At 30.0% G+C, this 21877-nt stretch overlaps 1 protein-coding gene across 1 annotated transcript in view; it reads left to right on the top strand.

The window, feature by feature from the left end:
* Positions 1 to 21877, top strand: part of LOC128174405 (uncharacterized) — a 41758-nt gene that overhangs the window by 10331 nt on the left and 9550 nt on the right. The window contains exons 11-13 of the mRNA XM_052839968.1: positions 1151 to 1426; positions 8326 to 8559; positions 8871 to 9125. Coding sequence (XP_052695928.1) covers positions 1151 to 1426; positions 8326 to 8559; positions 8871 to 9125 — 765 coding nt within the window. The remainder of the gene's footprint in view (positions 1 to 1150; positions 1427 to 8325; positions 8560 to 8870; positions 9126 to 21877) is intronic.

Genomic DNA, 21877 nt, shown 5'->3' with positions numbered 1-21877 from the left:
ATATATTTTTTCTTTGTCACAGGTGCCCGTTTTAACATTAATTTAAACGTAGCAATAAATAAAGAAAGGGGTAGAACTCTGACCCAGATAAAAAAAAACTATCAGCTCGCTTCAAAAGATTAATAAATCAATTAATTTTTAAAACACTCGCAATATGCATGTATTTTTCAGAAACGTAATGTCTGAGATACACTCATGCCGAATTTCAAGTTGATGGGTCTTAAAATAGCGGAGATATTGAAGTCGCCAGCTTATTTTTACACGGACATTTAACAGTCCAGGGCTCACGATGTGATTTTGCCTGTGACAACAGCAATATTGCAACAAGTCGAGAAACAATCGCACTCATCTTTCGAAATCTAACATCAAACGCACGCTACTTACAAACAAAAACTCCGAAAAAATTCAATTACTACTTCGGCATGAGTGTATCTCAGAAATTACTTTTCTGAAAAATACATGCATATTGCGAGTGTTTTCAAAATTAATTGATTTATCAAACTTTTGAGGCGACCTGGTAGTTTTTTATCTGGGTCAGAGTTTTACCCCTTTCTTTATTTATGCTTACATTGAAATTAATGTTAAAACAAGCTTGGTCCCTGTGGTTTTTGTAGAAAAAAAAAATAAATTGAAAATAGTTAAAATTCAATATAAGACTTCGAGATATTTCAATGATGTTTCTCTTTCAACTTACATTTAGAAAGTTTGATTCTGAGAATCGATTTTCAAAGAAAAAAGAAAAATGCATCATTCTTTATTGGAAACTTGATTAAACTTGTTTATGTGACCATGTCTACATTGTGATTTGTCCCTTTTAAAAACAATCGCCACAATTGTCATTTTTTTTAGCTAAAGAGATAAACAGAGATGACTCATACTCGGGCCCAGGTTTTTCCTCTCCACCCTTAACTGATGAAACTGAGTTTTCTCCCCTCACTGGGAAACTCATCTTGAAAGATGCACATACTGGTTTTGAAACACATAAACAACAATTTGTAAAAGATAAATTAGGTAAACTATATGTACTTTTACAAGCTTCGTAAAACATTAATTTCTTTACAATAATAAAATTAATTTTTACTTGCAAAAACTGCAACAACAATGAACAATTTTTTTTATAATTTTAATAAACATGAACTGATAACTTTAGTTCAACCACCAGGAACGCAGCAAGCAGTAGTGAATCAACCGAAGATAGCAACAACGGAACAACCAAGGCATGTTGCTACTCCTCCCACCTCAAAGACTTTTCATGAAGAACACTCCTTTAGAGGAAAACACAATGTTTATGACAGTCAGTCAGAACTCTTTGTTGCTGAAATAGAAAAACTGAAATTGGAAATGGAATACATCAAACTTCTGACGAAGAAAGTCTCATCAGAGATTGAAATCTTGGAGCTGAAAAAGAAATCTTTGTCAGCAAACTGTACAGCTCTCTCTCTCTTCATCCGAAAAACAGTAGCTCAGGTTTTGTCTGAAAAAGGGAATTTGTTTTTTTTTTTAAAGATGAACCTTAAAGTTATGATTAAAGTATTTCTCATATAAGTTTCATACAATCTATTTTGAAATTTGTCTTGTACATATGCGTATATTATTGCATACTTAAATCACTCTCATCAATTTTACGTGAACATTTACTAGCAGATCAGGCTGTTTCGATTTGCTGATAATTTATGTATAAATCAAAATTTCATGTCAAAAGATAACTTTGATACCTGAAGTGTTCTGATAAATGTTCCTCGATGTTATTCAAATTGCATGCAAAAATAATTGAGCTCAAGAGATATTTTCATTACACATAAAACTACTTCTTAAAAAATAAGAAAAAAACCACAAATGTATAGCTTATGATAGATTTGATCATGCTCCGATCAAAGATATCATGTCATATTATTTAAAGAATGCTTCCAATTTACTTATCTTTATATTACAGCAAGTGTAGGAGTATAAACATGTATTTGAATAAAAGTATGCAAACTCCACTTGCGCTCCAATTATACGTCATTTGAATTTAATGTTATGTTCTTGTTGTTTTTTTTTACTTAAACGCAAATAAAAACTATCTACGCCAAATCGTATAAAGCAACTTCTGTGGATTATACGATCTTGCTTTAATTTTTGTTATAAAATTAAAAATGCTAAATTACACTTTGCGACTGTTTTTCACAAGCACAACATTCTTTGGAAGATGTCTGAATTTTTGCACTGGGTTTTCCATAAGCTTAGATTATATGTAACAACATGAATTTGCATAGATCAGTTAGATAACAGACTTCAACTAAGTTCTCTCAATATATCATGAACAACAAAAATCATCAGAGGATGTAAATGAACATGTCATATTGACTTTCTGAAAAAATGTTATGCATGTCCCCTTTTGCATGTACCTACTAATTTATATTTCGTATTGTCGATTACTTCTCGTTTCTCAGTAGTTGTGATAACGTAAAAAAAAGGTTATATAAACAAACAAAAATCAATATATGGTACAGGGATATATGAAATAAATCGAGAGAACACAATGAATATATCTTTCAACATTCAAGCTCCAAAATCTGGACCGTAATAATTGGCTTAAGAACTTGCATGAGCGTGAATAGTCTGCGTATTGTGTTTTCACCAATATAGCACATACAGCAATGTGTTGATGGATAATTCACGAATTACATATAGCTGCAATTAATTTAATATTGTTAATATATTTTTTTAGGGATCAATCTTATAGCTAATGAAGAATATATCAACAAAATGGTATAATGAAATATCAATGACTGTCATATGAGTACGATTTTAGTCTAATTGCAGGCACATTTTAAGAGAAACAGTGTTATCTGAAAATCTGGGAATTAAAATCCTGACTGAATTTAGTGCATTTCGTGCTACTTGGTTCGATTGTACGAAATATATCGCTATACAATTCACTTCACTTTTATTATTTACAAACATCGTAAGTACACCACTTCATAGTTCCATGTATTCAAACTGGTTTTTCCTTATTAATACGACAATGTGTGTCTATATTTAAAATACTGACATTGAATGAGTGAAAACTAATAAGACATAACACTAAAATGTATTTCGAAATTCTCTTCAAGGATAAATCCAATTAAAATTATGCAAAACAATCGATGTTTTCATCAAAATTAGAAACTTGGATATATTGTTATTCTCTACTCTAGTGTTTACACTTGTTAATAGATCATGCTTAATTCTGATTCATTCGAAGTGAATTTCCTGGTGATTTTAATGATTCATTCAATCGTTAACATCAAAAACTTTATATCTAGGAAGAAAGTTGAATAACCTATAGTTCAACAAACTTTAATACAAATGATTTTCTTCTATACATCTTTTTTTTCAGATTTCTTACCGTAGGTTATATTATATGCATAATGTCACATGAAACGAAATGATAGCAATAATGACAAGTTTTACAGATATTCAAAATTATGATATTATTTGAATTAACCATAATCTTTCATAGGAAAATATAACTTGTTACCATTTAAAAACACACAATGTCTTCTATTTGTAGTAAATTAAATACAAACAACTTGGATGAAAACAAACCCTAAGATTATGAAAATGTCTTTGACAACATGATGGAAAGCATTTTGAATAAAGTAATGCATGTCAAAATGCCAATACTCCGTTCTTTAGGAATGATAACTACTACATCATTATGGGCAAAGAGATATTGAATAATTATTTCATCCTCCGTTTTATAAAATTATCTGACAGTTTTGGGGTTTTTTTGTAGATTATATGTTCAGCATTTTTTTTTTTTTGAAATTTATCTTTAATCCTAATATTCATTGTTTATCGATAGCAAAAGTTAAACTGCATAGAGTACCCATTATGAAGATGATTGTTGTTTGAGATTGTGAGAACGTTTAACTTTATTATGATCAAACGTTATCTTTTAGTTCGTTAATTTTAGATTGAGATATGTTTTATCCAATGCCTTGAAACTTTAAATCCATACTGTGAGAACACATTTTTAGTATCCGAAAATAAATGTGTGAAACATCAATGATATGATTTCCAAAACATTCAAAAGAGAATACTTATGCGTCATGTCCGGGTATAATTAATTATAATATTAAATAATTGAACTTGATAATTGTTAAATAAGGAAAAATATAACGAGAACTACATGTTTTCTGACTTCCTTGTAACGTATTATCATTTTTATACCTTAAATAGATTTCCAAATAGTACTCGCAATATTCATTACACAGATTGATATATTTTTTTATTCCAAAACATTGTGGGTTTTTTTTTTCATAGCAATTTTAAAGTTTTAATACAATTAGACCCCCCCCCCCCGACATCAGAGGCGAATTTCAATACGAAAGAAAAACACTGGGGTTTTTTCGTACTCCTTTTTTCTCTGAAATATGACTGAATTTGTCTGTAAATTTACTGAAATGTGTGGGTTTTTACACATACTTTACATAACCACCGTTTAAAAAGCTGTTACAAAAATTGATACTGACTCGAACCAGGCAGCTTAAATTTTCTTACGTTTTGAAATTAAACATCGACACCCGAAAATTTATCAATAATTTACCGTGTTTTGTTGATTTACAGTTTCATGGCCGACGAACAATCTTATAGGTCGGCGATTAGATTTATCGTCGGTCAGGTAACTGTAAATCAACAATTAAACATGCTTATATACACGTTTCAACTGTATCTCACATGCACAACTTGGTTTAGAGGATGTCAGCATTTCTTCGTTGAGTTGTTCATCAACTTAAATTATGATTAACAATGTCATTGATTTTGCATAGATTGATTAGTTAGCAGAGTTCAACTAAATTCTGCAAAATATTATGAAAAAAAACCCATCACCAAGTTAAATAACACTTTAACTCGACTTGGTCTGAATGTTGTACTTAAGGCTGACATTTTTGCATGTAACTACTTATTTACTTTCGTAATGTCAATTAACTCTCGTTTCTCAGTAGTTTTGATAACACAACAATGCAGGGTTGTCTACTATCCCGGGGAGCTGGGAATTTCCCCGCCAATAATGCCTTAATTATTCTGTTATTATTGCATTTCGAACACAATGTACCTATAAGTTAGACGCCCAGACCCCCCTTCCTTCTACGTCAATTTTTAGAGACAACCCTGACAATGTTTATATAAACAACAAACATCAATACATGGTACAAGAATATATGAAAGAAAATCATTACTAACACAATGAATCTATCAGTAAACATTCTAATTTAAATACATTTGCTGAAATAACTGTTTCAAAATCTAGAATGATTGTGAATAATATGTTTACTATGTTTTCACAAACATAACATACTAGTATATGTACATGTAGCTGCAATTAATTTGATATGGTGACTATGTTTGAGGGATCCTTTTTTATAAATCGTGGCTGTAGTAGAATATAACAACAAAAAAGTATTATGAAATATCATTGATTGTCGTTTGAGCAAGATTTTAGTCTAATTGCAAGCAAATTTAAAGAGAAACAGTGTTATCTGAAAACCTGGATCCGGTTGCACAAACGTTAGTTAAATTTGACTAGCAGTTAACTTGATGTTAACGTGACGTTAAATTTAACGGTGATTTAAATGGGTTGCACGAACGTTAACTTATAGTTAAAGCTTAGTTTATTATCAAATTTAGCTTAAAGATTTATCTTAGGTTACCTAGGTGCATTAAATATTTCATTAAAAATTAAAATCAAAATGGCGGATCTGTAGTTATTTAAAAACGTGTTTGTGGAGAAAAAAAAAGAAACCGCAGAGAGAAAATAGAAATGACAGACTTGAGCGACACGCAAAATCGATCCCAATTTCGACGATATTCAATTAGGTATATATTTCGGACATAGTGCGTAATGATCTGTAAAGAGAAACACAACGAAGTCAGTCCATGTCGGTGGAAATGCAGGTACTTGTTATCAGAATACACATTCATAGAATTAAAACAACATTGTGACAAATATGCATTATACTAACAGATATAAAAACACATACTGGACCAATTACTAAATTGGTACGTAACATACAACGTGAGGTTTTATGCTAAGTATAACGTATTATATACTTATAAATTTGACGTATCGGGCCAAGAAATACACATCTCTGTTTATCCTTTCTTATCCTTGGTAAACTTGTTTATTAAATTGTTTATGAAAGGAAAATTGTCGATCTTAAAGTATACATATTATTAATGCAAACATCTAGAAAGAAAAAATGAAAGTGTTAGCAAATATGAACGCTGTCAAGTGCCGTCATTTTTGATACTTTAATTATGACGTCAGTACTTTATAAAATTAATACAAAATTGCTAACATTGATGATCGGTGTATCATGTGTCCCCTCTGAGCCTATTTAAAAACACGTGAAAAAAATACATGTAACATTAAATTATATAAAACCTTGCAGGTTATGCTGGTCCTACGTTTTTATGCCTCTAGGAGCTTTTTGTGGGTTATCAGAGATACCATGGGGTTTGATAAAAGTACAGTCAGCAGGGCTATCGATACTGTTACCAAGCAACTATTCCACTCTTTAGTAGTGATAACTACTACCCCAATATATATCAATAAAGATATAAATGTTAAAATTATTATTTCATTCTTCTTTTCACAAATTCAACTAACTTTCATTTTCTAAGTTCTAGCATTTTTAGGACGTCACTTTTAATCTTACAACTGGTCATTGGCTGTACATTGAGAGCAAAACCCGCACCGAGTACGTCTATTGAAGATGATTTTTATGAGATTATTAGAACGTTTAACTTCATAATGATCAAACATAATTGTTTTTTTTCCTTTAATTTTAAATGATATATTTCTTATAGAATGCCTTGAAACTTTAAATCCATATTGTAAGAAAACATTTACTAATATCCAAAAAAGTGAAGTATTCGTGATATGATTTTCATGAAAAAATCAAAACAAAAAACGTATGCGTCATGTCTATGTAAAATTAATTATCATACATGTATTTATTAATAAAACTTGATAGCTATTTTTTTTATTAAAGAAAATATCACAATAATTACATAATTCATTGACGTCCGTATTACGGTATTACACTTTAATACCTTAAATTTATTTCTAAATAGTGTATGCATTATAGAGACTGATTCGGTTTTTAAGAGTGGCATGCCTATTGACAGAGTCACTAATGTTTACAGAATCAGAAACATATGAATATGTTCTTCAGGTTCCTACTGTATATGTGTTATAAAGACTCCATAATATTGATTAGCCTGTTGACAATAACTGAAGCTTACGGTAAGCCTGTTAACATAAAAGTAGTTTATAGTTAAAGACAATCTACAAAAGCAGGTTTCTTAAAAGTTATGACGTGCATTGTACGCAAATGCACTATTCGCACGGCGAATTATTTATTTATTTATTTATTTATTTGGAGTGTCAATATGAACCCTTTCAAAACATAAAGGGCCAACGTTTGAAATTGACAACATGAAATAATAACAACTCATAAGAAACCCCCGAAAATTAAACTATTGACTATTTTTTACCTGGTAACATTGTTGTCTTTTGTTATTTAAAATTAAATGAAATAATTAATGTACAATGTGTGCAATTTTTTAAAATAATATCAGGATTTTAATAGCCTTATTTTTTTTCTTTCGACCAAAAATTCATGAACTAATACATTAAGTTTGATATCATACTCCTCATTTTTCCTATTGAGTCTGAACATTTAGGGATGTGATGCATTTGTAACTGTGGGATCTTGGCATTTAAAGAAACAATTTATATTTGACCCTTGTCTCACTTTTTTATAGTTGTTTCATATTTGAAACAAAAAAGTGAAATAGATATTTGAAGTTAGGTCCCCTTAGTTTTCCAGAAAGTCTGAATGTAACCTTATTAAAATTGAATGAAGCAAAACGATACCAATATCCCCCTTTTTGGATAACTGATACGATGGTGCTACAGTGCGTTTGACACAAAACAAAATCAAGCATTGGTTAAGAAGCAAACATGGCCTTTATTCAATAATATAATATGATAAAATACAACATAAAATGCCACAATGAATGCAATGTACAATAAGCTAAACAAATTACACTATTAACCAAAGGAACAACCCTGTATATATACAGCACACTTAAACAACAATGTATGGTGACTATAACGAATAAAGAACGTAAGACAATGAAACCTGGCAATTTCTATAAACATAAAGAGTCAAAGATGGGATGTCTTAATGAAGTTGCGCACATATTATCTTTATAGTTAAAGGCGGTAAATATAGATATGTACTAATGTTCTACGTTAATATATATATATATTTTCTGTAATGTTTCCAGTTAATGTTGCCCTTAACAAACCAGCATACCAACATCATACACACATAACACGTCACAAAAAATTCGACGCCAGTAATGCTGTAGATGGGTATAAATCTGACGTCAGACCTTGGGGAGGTCAATGTGCTGTATCAGCTGATGAGAAGGAAACCGCCACCTGGTGGGTGGACCTGACTAGAGTCCACAGCATCCATCATATCACCATCCACTACATGACCAACAATAAAGAATGGGGTACATGTAAATGCACATTGACACCATTCTTCTGATAAGCTTTAGAATTTTATTATTTAAAAAGAACAGTTAATAATAGTAACTGTAGTTACATGTATAATCGAAAGCGATATCTTAGAATAAAGATGTAAAAGTGTTTTTATTCATTTCAATTGAATGAAGTCCACGAGCTTGGACATTTAGTCCGTGTTTTTAATGGTTATCCAGGTATAGTGTGTATATCTCTAATCGTTTTTTATATGGCCAATAATATATTATATGTATTTTTAAGGCACCCTAAATCTTTTAACTTTTTGATATATTTTTTGTAGGACCTTTTAATTACTACGCCCGTCACTTTCTGGGGTTCTCTGTGTATATCTCCAACACACCGGAACTATCACAGGGAAAGCTGTGTTTTAAGGACAGCAACTTTACAATAAACACCATCCCCGCTGTCTTCACCACAGCGTGTCTTTTACACGGGCGATATGTTATCTACTACAACGAGAGACTATCAAGAATTGTCTACCCTAACAGTTATTCTAAATATGCAAGAACCTACTTATGTGAAGTAGAAGTATTTGGTATGTTTGCTATAATGATGACTTTAGCGATTCTTTAGTTTATAAACATGTTCATAAGTGAGTAACTTACAAAATATTAACCTCTGCTTGTCTTCGTATCACTCGTATACTGGTTTTTATGGTATTTCCTACGTTAACATATAAAACCTAAGACAAGGAAGTAAAACGTATATACTATGAAACAATGAAGAATCGATAAGGAAACAATTAGGATTAATCAATTAATTGATTAATTAATTAATGCCTGCTTATATCAAATTTTATCAAATATTCACAAATTGCAGAGATCAAAAATACTTTTACCACGTTCAGTTAAAACAATTCAAAACGTCCAACTAATAAAAGTTTATTATGAAAATCTTATTACATTTTTACATTTAAAAATTTATATTTTAAGCTATCACAATTTTCGCATATATTTGGTTTAACCATTTAACTTAGAATCTATCTTTGCAATTGGAAGGAGACATAATTATATTAGACACATGTACATGGCAGCGTTATTGCTTTGTAAATGGTATGAACAATCTAATGTTGAAAAGCATGAAATATTCTATAATTGACCTTGCGCACTATGGTGTATAATATCAGTTTTATCATCAATAAAATGTTCATTTAAATAGTTAAACGTAATGAAGATATGTTTTGTGTCACTATCAGTTAAAAAAAGAAAAAAAAATAATTAAAAAAACCCACACACAATAAACAAAAAAGAAAAAAAATTGCAAGTTTCAAGCTCTGATGGCATCATTTTAACTGATTTTTTCTGTACTTTTGGATGAATATACTAAACACATTAAACAAGAAATTCTGGTGATCTTTTTTTTAATTGATTTTTTTTAATGTCTACCTCTCTAGAATGTGACGAAGGGACGTTTGGAACAAATTGCAGTGGTGTATGTTGTTATTGTCGTCAGGGACAATGCGATAAATACACGGGAATCTGTGCTTCAGGGTGTGAGCCTAGATATCATTAGTAATATATAAATTTTGCATGGTATAGCTCGACATGATAACTGCCGCTATTTTTATGAATAACTCTCATTTAAGGTCGTTTTAAATCTAATGATATATTCATATGACCAGTTTATCATTCCACCCTATTCACAGCATGCGCCTCAATGCGTTACGGACCGAATTGTGAGCTAACATGCAAAACAAGTTGCCTGAACCAAACTTGTGATTCTAAAAGTGGAACTTGTCTGGTAACGAAACCGTCAGTACATGTATGTACAAAATATTTATCAGAAATTTGATTTATGACAGCCACTTTGTTTAATAATGAAATTATGTTTATATGTTTTCAATTGAACCGTTTTTTTTGTCAAAAAAAAATAACGTGTATCCTTAGTTTATGTAAAAAATAATGATTTTCATTTATAGACATAAATCTAAATTCAATTAAGTTCTTCCAGATATAATCAAGGGTTTTAGATTTTTGTTAAAATTCTTACGTATGAAATTTCGTCAAATAAATCTATTTTCACTATAAACACATTACTAAATATAACGATCGTAATATTAAGCCATTATATTATTATTGCTGATGAAAGGCTTTATTTTCTTATCAATTCGTTGTAAAATTTCGATACTTTGATACAACATTTTACCGATACAATTCTTTGAATATATATATATATATATATATATATATATATATATATATATATATATATATATATATATATATATATATCAAATACACACTCTTTCTGATTGATCTCTTTCCAGGTAGATGAAAAGAAAAATAACAATATAATGTTGTTTGTAATTGGTGGATCATCAGGAGCACTGTGTCTCTTAATAATCATTGTTTTCAGTTTATATAAAAGGTATTTTTCAAAAATGTTACAGGTAACACTTAGAAAAACTACATGTAATTGCTTTACAAAAACAATACGAAACAAAAAATAACATCTATACTACTATATTAAAATAATAGACTCGAATTTTTTAGCTTTAATACCGACAAATCGGAAGAGTACTGTCTTTTGTTTTATATATTTTAAACATCATTGGTACTTGAAGATTACCAATTTGTTTTTATTTTTTCTCAATCAAGCTTCGTTAATTAATAAGCAACGAAAATTCCTCAAAAAATTCCGGAAATCATCAGAATTTTTTGGATTTTACAATCTTGCGCATGCGCATTACATTCACGCTAAATCACGGGAGGCTTTTTATTTTATGTTTCCACAATATCACATTTCCATGGATAAACTTGGAAACGATAAAACAAATGCGTGTTAATTTTCATTTGAATTTTTTTTTCTGTTCATTAAAGACAATACGGGAGATAACTCTAACACAGTGCATTTACTAAAAAAATCCCAAGAGTTTCGAACGTCAATATTGTATGTAAAAACGTTGTTGAAATATGATAAATTCTGCAATTACAGAGCTTAACTTTTCGAAGAAAGGTATTTACAGCTTCAAAATGGTTTGTTGTGAACAATTTGACTGTTTTTTTCATTGCAACTTTATTAATTTTCTCCAAAATCGTTTTGGAGCGATTCTGCAATTTTCTGCTATATTACGGGTATATGGGAGGCATTTTAACTGTTGTGAAGGCCTTCAAAGTTAGATTATTCCAACTCAGCAGATAGCATTATTGTAGGCTTGAAGTTTGGTTATGCAAGTGTCAACAATAAACGGTGTTTCGATGTATCTATTTTGTAAATGCCCGATATCATATGCAATGTCAACCCGTGCACGCACGGGTCAAAGTCTAGTATATATTTATGACTTATTGTGTTCCCGTGTTGTTACAACTGTGATATACTTAATTACAGACATTATTTTATTGAGACGTTGACAGAAATATTGATAATCATTGTGCATGCATGTGATGTTAAGATTAAGTATGATTACTTATGCGATCAAACGCAGATGATTAGAAGTTATCACTACAATAACCTGCCAAAAATAGTTAACTTTTTTTAAAGAATGCTTCATGATATTTATCAGTAAAATATAATACAAGTAATTAACTCTAAATTCTTTATAGTTATGGAATTTGGTTCGAATTAGATCGAAGGTATGTATTTTGTTTTATTTATTTTAAAAATACTTTGAAATCAATTAAACACAGGACTATCAGCAAAAAGTGTCAAAAATCAATGCCAAAGAAAACAGAATCAAAACGTAAGTTTGTTTTTAAGTACTCGTATTTAAAACTTTACAATGAATATGTATAAAAAAAAACACATTGCTTTGTGTGTCTCTTGTATTCAATAATGTAGTAATACTGACTAAGTAAGGATGCTGCGTATGTTAAACATTTTGTGAACAAACAAGAAGACTAAGAATATTCTTTTTTGGCATGATTTGATTTTAGGCAAAACATACGAAAATACTGACTTGAATTTAACCACCGACGAACCATCAAGGCGTCTAATGGAAAGACAATTGAATGCTTTTGACATAAATAGTTACGAACAAATACAAATTCAAAGTTCCGCTGAAAATATGTGCACCTACGATGAGTTGTTCGCCATTCCAATAAATGACACTGAATCCACCACACTTAAGACGGACGGGGAAGTATGTTTTAAATAACATTTGTTTCAATTTTTTTCTAAGATAATTAGGACGCTTTTTTACATTTGAGTTATTCAGTTATATCTATCTGTTTATTTTATTTTTTCAATTGTTCTCAGTATGAAGAAAAAAATTATCATTTAGAATTTTTTTCATTTAACCCTCCATATAACCTCCGACATCTTCCGTTAAAGATTTTAGCAGATTCAAATCATGGTGTGTCATTCATTATTTCTATGCATCATGTAACTTGTTGTTGATGAAATATCCTATTGTCCGAATCAATTTGCGTAATTTATTGATAATTTGAAATGTGTATACTTTTATTGAGCCTTGTTCTACAATACAAACATATACAAACGTAATCATTATGGTTGATGTCATAAGATATTAATCTATGAATCTATAGAACTCTTTTGAAATAAAAGACTCGAATTTTTGGGCTTTAATACTGAGAAATCTGGCTTTTGTCGTTCCAATCTGTTTGTAAAGTAAAACGTAAATCGGCACAAGAACGATAAAACAATTTGAATGAATCTATATGTCTGAAATGTTCTAGCTCTAAAGTACATATAGAATTTAAAACGATGCATTTTGAAACTGTTCTTAACGTGTATATGTTACGGTCCTGCAGATGGCTTTTGTAATCATATAATTATATATAATCATTTTATATCATTTGCTATAATGTTTAAAATAACTATTTATTGATAAATAAAGGTGAACGTTTTTTTTAGAATTAAAGCATAAAAATAAAAAACAAAATGCTAATAAAAAAAGAAGAAGAGAAAATCCGCTGTTTCGAAAACGTGATCTTCATCATATAAATCATGGTAAAAATGTCATTTTATTTCAAAAATGCTATTCTATTATTCCCGTAAAGAGTATAAAACTAACTTGAGTTTTTTTTTAGTTTTGTTTGGTTTTTTCGTCTGTCACTCGTATTTCATGATTTACACAACTTCTCGAACTCAGTTAGCAATGGAAATTGTTTCAGTACTAACTAAAAAGTATTTTTTCCATACTCTACTTAAAGTAGTATTTTAAAAAATTCCACATTAACATTGTATCTGCTCGCTTTCGAAGTTTCGATGAAAGTGATAATAGAGATAAATTGGAAATCATTTTTCAGAAATTCCTTTAAATTTGTTTTATATTTTTTCAATAAAACATCATACATCTTATTTCATTTTTTTATTTCAGAAATGAGGTACGAAAACAAACCACAACAGCAATATCATCTACATAATGTTGTGAACCTTTGCTGACCTGAAGATGTCTCTATGAAAAAATAATTATGTGAAGAGATTGTACAGTAGAATTATGTTGATATATGTTTAACACAATTATATTCTGAAACAATTGTACATTTCTTAGGGGAAAAAATAAACTAACGATGAAACCGAGTGTGTTGTACAGTTGTACATGTAGATGTAGTAAATAAGATATATTTTTATTGAATATATTTTGTTTTAATCATTTTACTCATGAAACAATGTATATGTTTTTTTTAAACTATTTGTTGTATAACCAACGTGCAAACTGGGTTGATATAAACGATTAAAAAGGAAGTTGTTTCATTAAATATCAATATGTTAACTTGTATTTTTATTGATTTTGTAATAAAAATTTCCAATTTTGTATACTATACAAATAAACTGCATGACTTTCTCTAATTTTGCTCCAGTAGCTCCTAATATCATTTTAATAAAAATGTATTTCTTATTAATTCATTATTTTTTGTTATCTTAATGGATTGATTTTCTTTAGAAAAAAAATTAATGGAGATTATAAAGAGCTATTAAGTCCAAATTCACTTATAAATGACGTAAACTGTTTTTCTACCTCTTCAGTAAATAGTTACAGTAGTAAATTTCCATTGTTTTAAATGTTTCTTCTAGATTGTTTTTAGAAACAAGTAAGCTTTATTATATTGGAGCATGCACACTCTCAATTCACTCATTCATGTACATGTGCTACTTTTCTTTGATATTATTGAAATTTCCTAACGAATGTAGAAATATCACTTCATCATCTGCATAGAGCTTTTGTTTCTCAGTTGATTTGAAACGCAAGGGCATGCTCTACGGATGAACAATTTCTAAAACGAGGCAAGCTACTTACAAACAAGTTGATAAAACAAAATATCAACAGTCTCGACTGAAGTCATCATTTTGTTATTTCTTAGGTCAATAAAAAGACTTTGTTAGCAAACACAATCTTCCGCTAGTTTAAATGCTGACTGGCGTTTTTCATACATAGTGTTAAGCCATTATCAATCATTATCAATCACCGATTTGTCTTCGAATTTCTCCGTTCTCCAGATTACGACATTGTGGCCGGTCAGCAGAGGCATAGCACCTGATCATGCCTTTGATTCTTGTAGAGGTCGTATTTGCTTTGCTCCTGTTTTGTATATTATGTGTGGTAAAATAAACATACTTAGATAGTCTTCTAAGGTTTGGTTTACACGCAGAAGTGATATAGCATTTTTACATTGTAGAAATTAATATACGTCAGAGGGACAAAATGTAATGCAAAAACAAATTATTTTTAACAGTTATTTTCAAAGTAATACTGGACTTTTTAGAGTTGATTTTATTCAACTTTCCTATGCAGTTACTCTGGCAAACAGAAAAGTGAAACGGTGCTTTGACCTAAGCATAAAATAGAAAACGGATAAGAACACTTAGTTCTTAAAAGTAATCGATAAATTTGATGCAATGTATTCTTAAGCATTTTTTTGCTTACCTTGAAAATAGTAAGGTTTTAATTGGTACGAACAATTTAGATAGGTTTGCTGTCGTAGGTGTTCCTACGCTAGATTTTAATATATTTTCGTTCAACCCGACGCTCAGCTGACTCCGTAAATATCCGACAAGCAGAAAATCTCTCTTTTGTGTCGGATATTAACGGTAACAGCCGAGCCTCTGGTTACACGAGACAAGAGTTTAATATTGCTTGGATCCATACAGTTTCTCAAATATATTTCGATTACTGATATGTAGTTTGATGGAACTAATTCAATCCTTAAATATTACACAAAACGATTCACGTGAGGTTTTCTCAAAAGTCTCGTCGGAAAAATCCAAGAATTCATATTTTGAAAAATGCGCGATTTAAATGCGTGTACATGAACATATAAGAAACTACTTTCAATGCAAATAAAATATCGGTGATTTTAAATTAAATAACAATCGATAATTAAAATCAACTACCCTCAGTACTTCAGTAATTATATTCATTGTAATTTTGCTGAAACTTTTCTAGTTTTGTATCAATTCAAATTCATATTGTTTGGTAAATATCACAAAAGGGAACTATGTCCTTTTTTGCTTCCTTGAGAACCACGGAAGTATACACAGTTTATGGTATTGGTGATGAGATGTTTATGTCCTCCTGTATTACTTTATAGCACTATTTTCCTTCTCAATCTTTAAACCAGCGTAAATGAATCAAATTCTCGTAAATCTCTGTTTTATAGGTAAAATCTTGGTGTACATTATATAGGTGTCTCTATCGGTTTCGATCTGGATCAAAGAGTAGTGAGTTCATGAATATCCAAATCACAGGATATGAATTGTATGTATGTTTTTTTTCATGTTTCGTTTTTATTATGTATTCAGATATTGGTATTTAACATTTATGTCATACTTAAATATGACAAACATTCGTTTGCTCATTTAAGCATCGGTAAAGAAATCGTTACATGAAATAATATGTTACCTTAATAGCGTTCTTCGTATGCATCTAAGTAAATAGGAATATGGATATTAAGTATATTTTTAGCAATCCTTTTGTCTTTTTTTCATTGATTAAAATCCCAATATTATTTTATTTTATTTTGCTCAAAAAAAAAAAAAGAACAAACGTTCTATCTTCAAAATGTATAGTCCTTCAAATCTTAAAAAGTTAATACGAATTATTCGTTGATAAAAAAAATATAAAACCCTTTAGACCTTCAATGTCTTTCTTTTAAAAAAAGTTTAAAATATCGGTCCATTCCTTGCTCTTACATAAAATTCTATGTTTGATTAAGGGATTTATTACAAAGTACAACAATTATTTGTATACCATCTATCCTCCTCGAGGTTTAACCCATAAATCGGGCCATTCAATGTTTCAGCGGTTTCTTGATTTAACTTGTAAATACTGAACTAGCAAGACGTTTATTTGATGTTATGGTAAAATTGAAATCAACAGATCAATCTCTTACAACAATCAAAATTTCTTTAAAAAAGCACAACGAATTTAACAAAGAAAATTAACGCCATATCAATTCAAATTGACATTTTAACAAAAAACTTGTTTTGCTGCTCGTCAAAGATTTCATTTTATTGGCCCTTGCCTTTACAATGTCATTTGAGTAATTGTAATTTAGCTTCTTTTTTTGTTTTTTTTTTTTCACTTGACATACTGATCTTTCGAAAAAAAAAGGAATGATAAATAACAATCGTATCTATTGGTGGTGAGGGTTGACAAGCGCTGAAACCTTCAATGGCTGGTCAACAAATCATGCAATTATTCTTTTTACGAGTTTGAAAACAATAATTAATAAACCCAATTTAAAAATTAAGAAAGATATTTGTTAGGTTATAATTCAAATATATCGATTAAATAAAAACCCATAAAATGTATGGGAATATCGATCGTGTTATCCTTATATATTTTTTTTCTGTTTAGTTCGTTAATTGTTGATAGAAAGAGAAAGAGGAAGAAGGAAAAATGATTATGTTTATTAAACTTTTCTGGGTCGATAGCACGTCTTTTCACATGGCCAACGTATTGCATTAAATGTTTACTTATTTCATTATCATTTATCACCCTTAAAATACTTTATTTACAAAACTACAAAATATGATCACTGAACTTAATCGACGGAGATTTATAGTACCATCTCGAATTAGGTTGGTGTTTATTGAAAGTAGTGGTTGAAAATTATAACAAAATGACCCCAGGATACTCCTTTAAAAATTTGAATATTGTATCTCTGAAGAACGCCATAGACTTTTATATAAAATAGTAAAAGGTGAAACTCATTTGTATTGGTTTATAAAACAGCCAGTTATATTTCCGGCTTTTTCCATGGTATATAAATATGCATTTTATGTACAATTTGAATTCATATTTTTGTTTATTTAATATATTTGCAGATGACATATGGTAAATATGAGTTTTATCATACACAACATTTCTAAGATGCTATGTTTGTTTATGATGCCAGGGATTGTATTTGCCTACGGTAACTGTCTCTTTGTAGCATTGTAGTCTATTGGAAGTGAATTGCAAAAGAGCTAAGATTGATATCTAGGACTAAAAAGCAATACATGTATGTCCCAATAAACAATCATCATTGCCCAATTAGTGAAAGCGCTTAGTATACATCGGAATATTAACTATTAAGCCAGTATCAATCACCATCTCAGTATAAATGAAAACTGTTGACTTAATGATAAATAAAATATTAAAAATCATTTTTTTTTTCATTCTGTCATTTATTTCTCTGTCTTACACCATCAGGCTTTTGGCCAAGAAATAATTTTATTTTCATTCGTCAATGTAACCAATTTTAGAACTGCAAGAGTCTCAGAAAACAGCTTGAGTGAATTCATAATACTTTTAAAAATCACAGTAAGAGAAAAGTGCTCGTTTTGACCGCGTGTATTAATCACTGTTTAAAAAAACACATTTGTTTTATTTTTGTTTTAGAGAACATTGCTCTAAATAAGGACACCTGGCAACTGTATCCTTACGAAAATGAAGAAATTGCAGACTATCTGAACTCGTCAAGGGCAGTTGACGGATTGAAAACAAACCTTTCCTTTTCTGGATATCAATGTACGATATCACATAGCAGTAGATATGTGGCTCTGTTACGTGTATATCTTGGGGCGATTCTAGGAATTCATCACATCACTATATATTATAGAACAGACAACTTACCTTGGGGTAAACACAATAATTGATTTATTTATTGTTTTCTTCTATCCATCCATCTATCTATCTATCTATCTATCTATCTATCTATCTATCTATCTATCTATCTATCTATCTATCTATCTATCTATCTATCTATCTATCTATTTATCTATCTATCTATCTATCTATCTATCTATCTATCTATCTATCTATCTATCTATCTATCTATCTATCTACGTACGCAATACAGTTAAGGCGGCCAGTAAAAGTATCGGCTAATTTTTGTGATGAAAAAACGTGAACTTGTTTCACAGGCATGTCTTTTTTTAATAACAATCGCTCAAATGCAATATGTTTCTGAAATATATATACACTGTTCATAGCAGTGCAATATTCTATGATTCTATGTTGATATTAGTCATGTGATATGACTGTCGCATTTTGTAAGCAGATGTATTTGTGGTTTTGACGTCTTCTAAAATTTAAAAACAGTGCAACAGCATAATCATGTCAACATTCAGCACTGAATTATACAAAAAAATTGATGTTGTATCGTAGATTTTGAAAAATGTTACGAAAGATACGATTATTAATCGATTGATTTAACATGTATATCAATTAAATCTGGTTTAACATGTATTTCTTTTTAATTCTTGCAAAGGACCCACTAACGAGAATGCTGGCAAATTTCTGGGATTTTCTGTGTATATTTCAAACACAACGTTAAAAGAAGACAAAGTTCTGTGTTTTCACGACTTCCATTTTGACAAGTACACCATTCCTGCAGTTTTAACTTTGAACTGTACTATGCACGGCAGATATGTAACTTTCAAAAACAACAGGACAAGAACTAGTTACCCAGAAGACTATTCACGCTACGCTTACAACGATCTTTGTGAATTTGAGGTATATGGTGAGTACTTGATGCGTTAAATATCCGTATAGCTTATTTATTTTATATATATCAGAATGTTGAAATTTAATTTTTGAGACGTAAATGTGTTTATTTAATGTCCCAAGATATCCTGGATTCACATTTGGCTTAATTACTCAATATTTATAAATACCTCAGGATTCAAACGATGTTCATTCAAAGTATCAACTATTTCCAAGATATTTTCGCTGAAACACTCCCTGTGGCTAATTATGTTTCAATACACGCCAAAAAAGTAATGTCTACGGGGATTTTGTATTGAAGCAGACCTGGATGATAACGTTGAAAAATTGCGCGAGGTATTCCGAGTGACTTCAGAATGGAGAAAAGATGTAAACATTCCCCACTGGAAATCTTTTTCAGAAATTTGTTTTTGTCTCTGTAAACTTTTAGGAGTGAAAAATGATAATGTGTTAATGAAGATATCTTGGCGATTTTCCCTTTTATCAATTTCAATTGAAATTCTTTCACAGGTATGTGTACTTGTTTTTTTTTAATCGGCCAAATATCCTGCATAAGTATCTTAGGATAGACAATAACTGTGTTTCCCCGGAAGTTTTATTCTGACCTATTCTATTAAATCATGTTTCGTGGTTTATATAGAAAGATTTATATATGCTATCATCTGACGAGCATACTTTAGCAATATATATTTTAAGGGTGTCCTTCTTCCTTTGTCTTCGGAGAAAACTGTTCCAATCCATGTCCAGCTCAATGTAAAGGCCATCGCTGTCACATAAAGACTGGCCATTGTTTTGGATGCAATGATGGGTATCGGGGATTAAAATGTGAACATTGTAAGTAATTTTGTTTCAATCGCATAGTAGTAATTGTAAGTTGCATGATAATAATATTAACGAAATGAGTATGGGTATGGTCAATTTATTTGATAGCACAAATACAGATAACTACAAATCATACAAATGGTATGTTCTATATATGCAACAACAATTACATGCTTAAAAATAGTTATATTGATGGCATTTTTTTTTATTATTTAGTGTTAAATAACGTTGATTTTTAAAGTATTATTATTCTTTGTGTACCTTTATTTTTGTTGGGTACCAAACCAGGCTATTTCTTTTTATAATTTTTCTGTGATTAAATTGAACGTTAAATCGTTACAGACTGTGAAACTTACAAATATGGAATTGGATGTGCAGAAGACTGTGGATATTGTATAAATGGACGGAGATGTAACCACATTAACGGCTTCTGTTACGCTGGGTGTGAGACAGGGTATTATGGAAGTCAATGTAAAATGGGTAAAGTTGTAATGTTTTAAACATTATTTGTTATATCATCGTGTATGGAATAAAAAATTAAATTGTTTTCAATCAATATAAATTTTTAAAATATTAAGAAAAGAAACGTTGATCCAAGACCTTTATCATATATCATATTTGATGGATAATTTTTTCATTGTTGTGTAAAAATATGTGCAGGGAAACTTTTTTTTTCATATCCATTAATTTTCACTTGTTGATTATGTCAGTTTTACAGAGTCTAATCCAATTTTCTGGATTACCGCACTCTGGTTTCCCGATTCCGTATCACAACTTTCTGATTCTGATTACGTAGTACAAATTAATTAACTTCTGTATTTAAGCGCATTTTAAAAGAGTTCTTTTCAAAATAGTTTTGTTATAAAAGTAAATGTTATAAAATTGATTTAATAAGGATATTTTTGTGATCAAATCTTTTAAAAAGACAACGGTATATATAAATTTGTCATTTTAACAGTTTCTTGATACAAAGAGCCGGGTCAAATCTCGTTGGTAGGTGCGGATCATGAGATTAAACTCGACGATTCGCGTCTCCTTTGCTCTAATGATCCGCGTCTCGTAAAATGACATGTTCCGACCCTTTAGATCAAGTTACTGTAATAATAATATATAAAAACTACACACTTCTTAATATTTTTTCCCGCATAAAAAGAAATACGGATATTTTGAACCTGAATATTCTTTATTTTCAACTATTAATATGGTTCAAGAAGGAGTATGAAAATGCTTTTATGTGAAATTATACAAGAATATCTCATGTGTATAGTATTGTTGTATATGGGTGAATATGAAAGTGTCAATTAGAAAAAAAAATTACAATTTTTTTTTAATTGAAGAATGTAATGACGGAACATACGGTAAAAATTGCAACAACACCTGTGGTCATTGTGACCCACCATGTGACAAAATAACAGGCAAATGCCCACATGGCTGTAAACCGGGCTATGAAGGGGTCTTCTGCAACAAAAGTAAGACACAGAGTATATTGTATTATTTTTTTATCAATTCAGTAGCTAGAGAATAAAAAAGAGACATACATATTACATTAAAATTTTGAGAATGAATAAAAAAAT

The sequence above is a fragment of the Crassostrea angulata genome, chromosome 2 (assembly GCF_025612915.1).
Source record: "Crassostrea angulata isolate pt1a10 chromosome 2, ASM2561291v2, whole genome shotgun sequence".
NCBI classification, from domain to species: Eukaryota; Metazoa; Mollusca; class Bivalvia; order Ostreida; family Ostreidae; genus Magallana; species Magallana angulata.
Note: the sequence above shows the minus strand (reverse complement) of the source record. Positions and strands in the feature narration are given on the sequence as shown.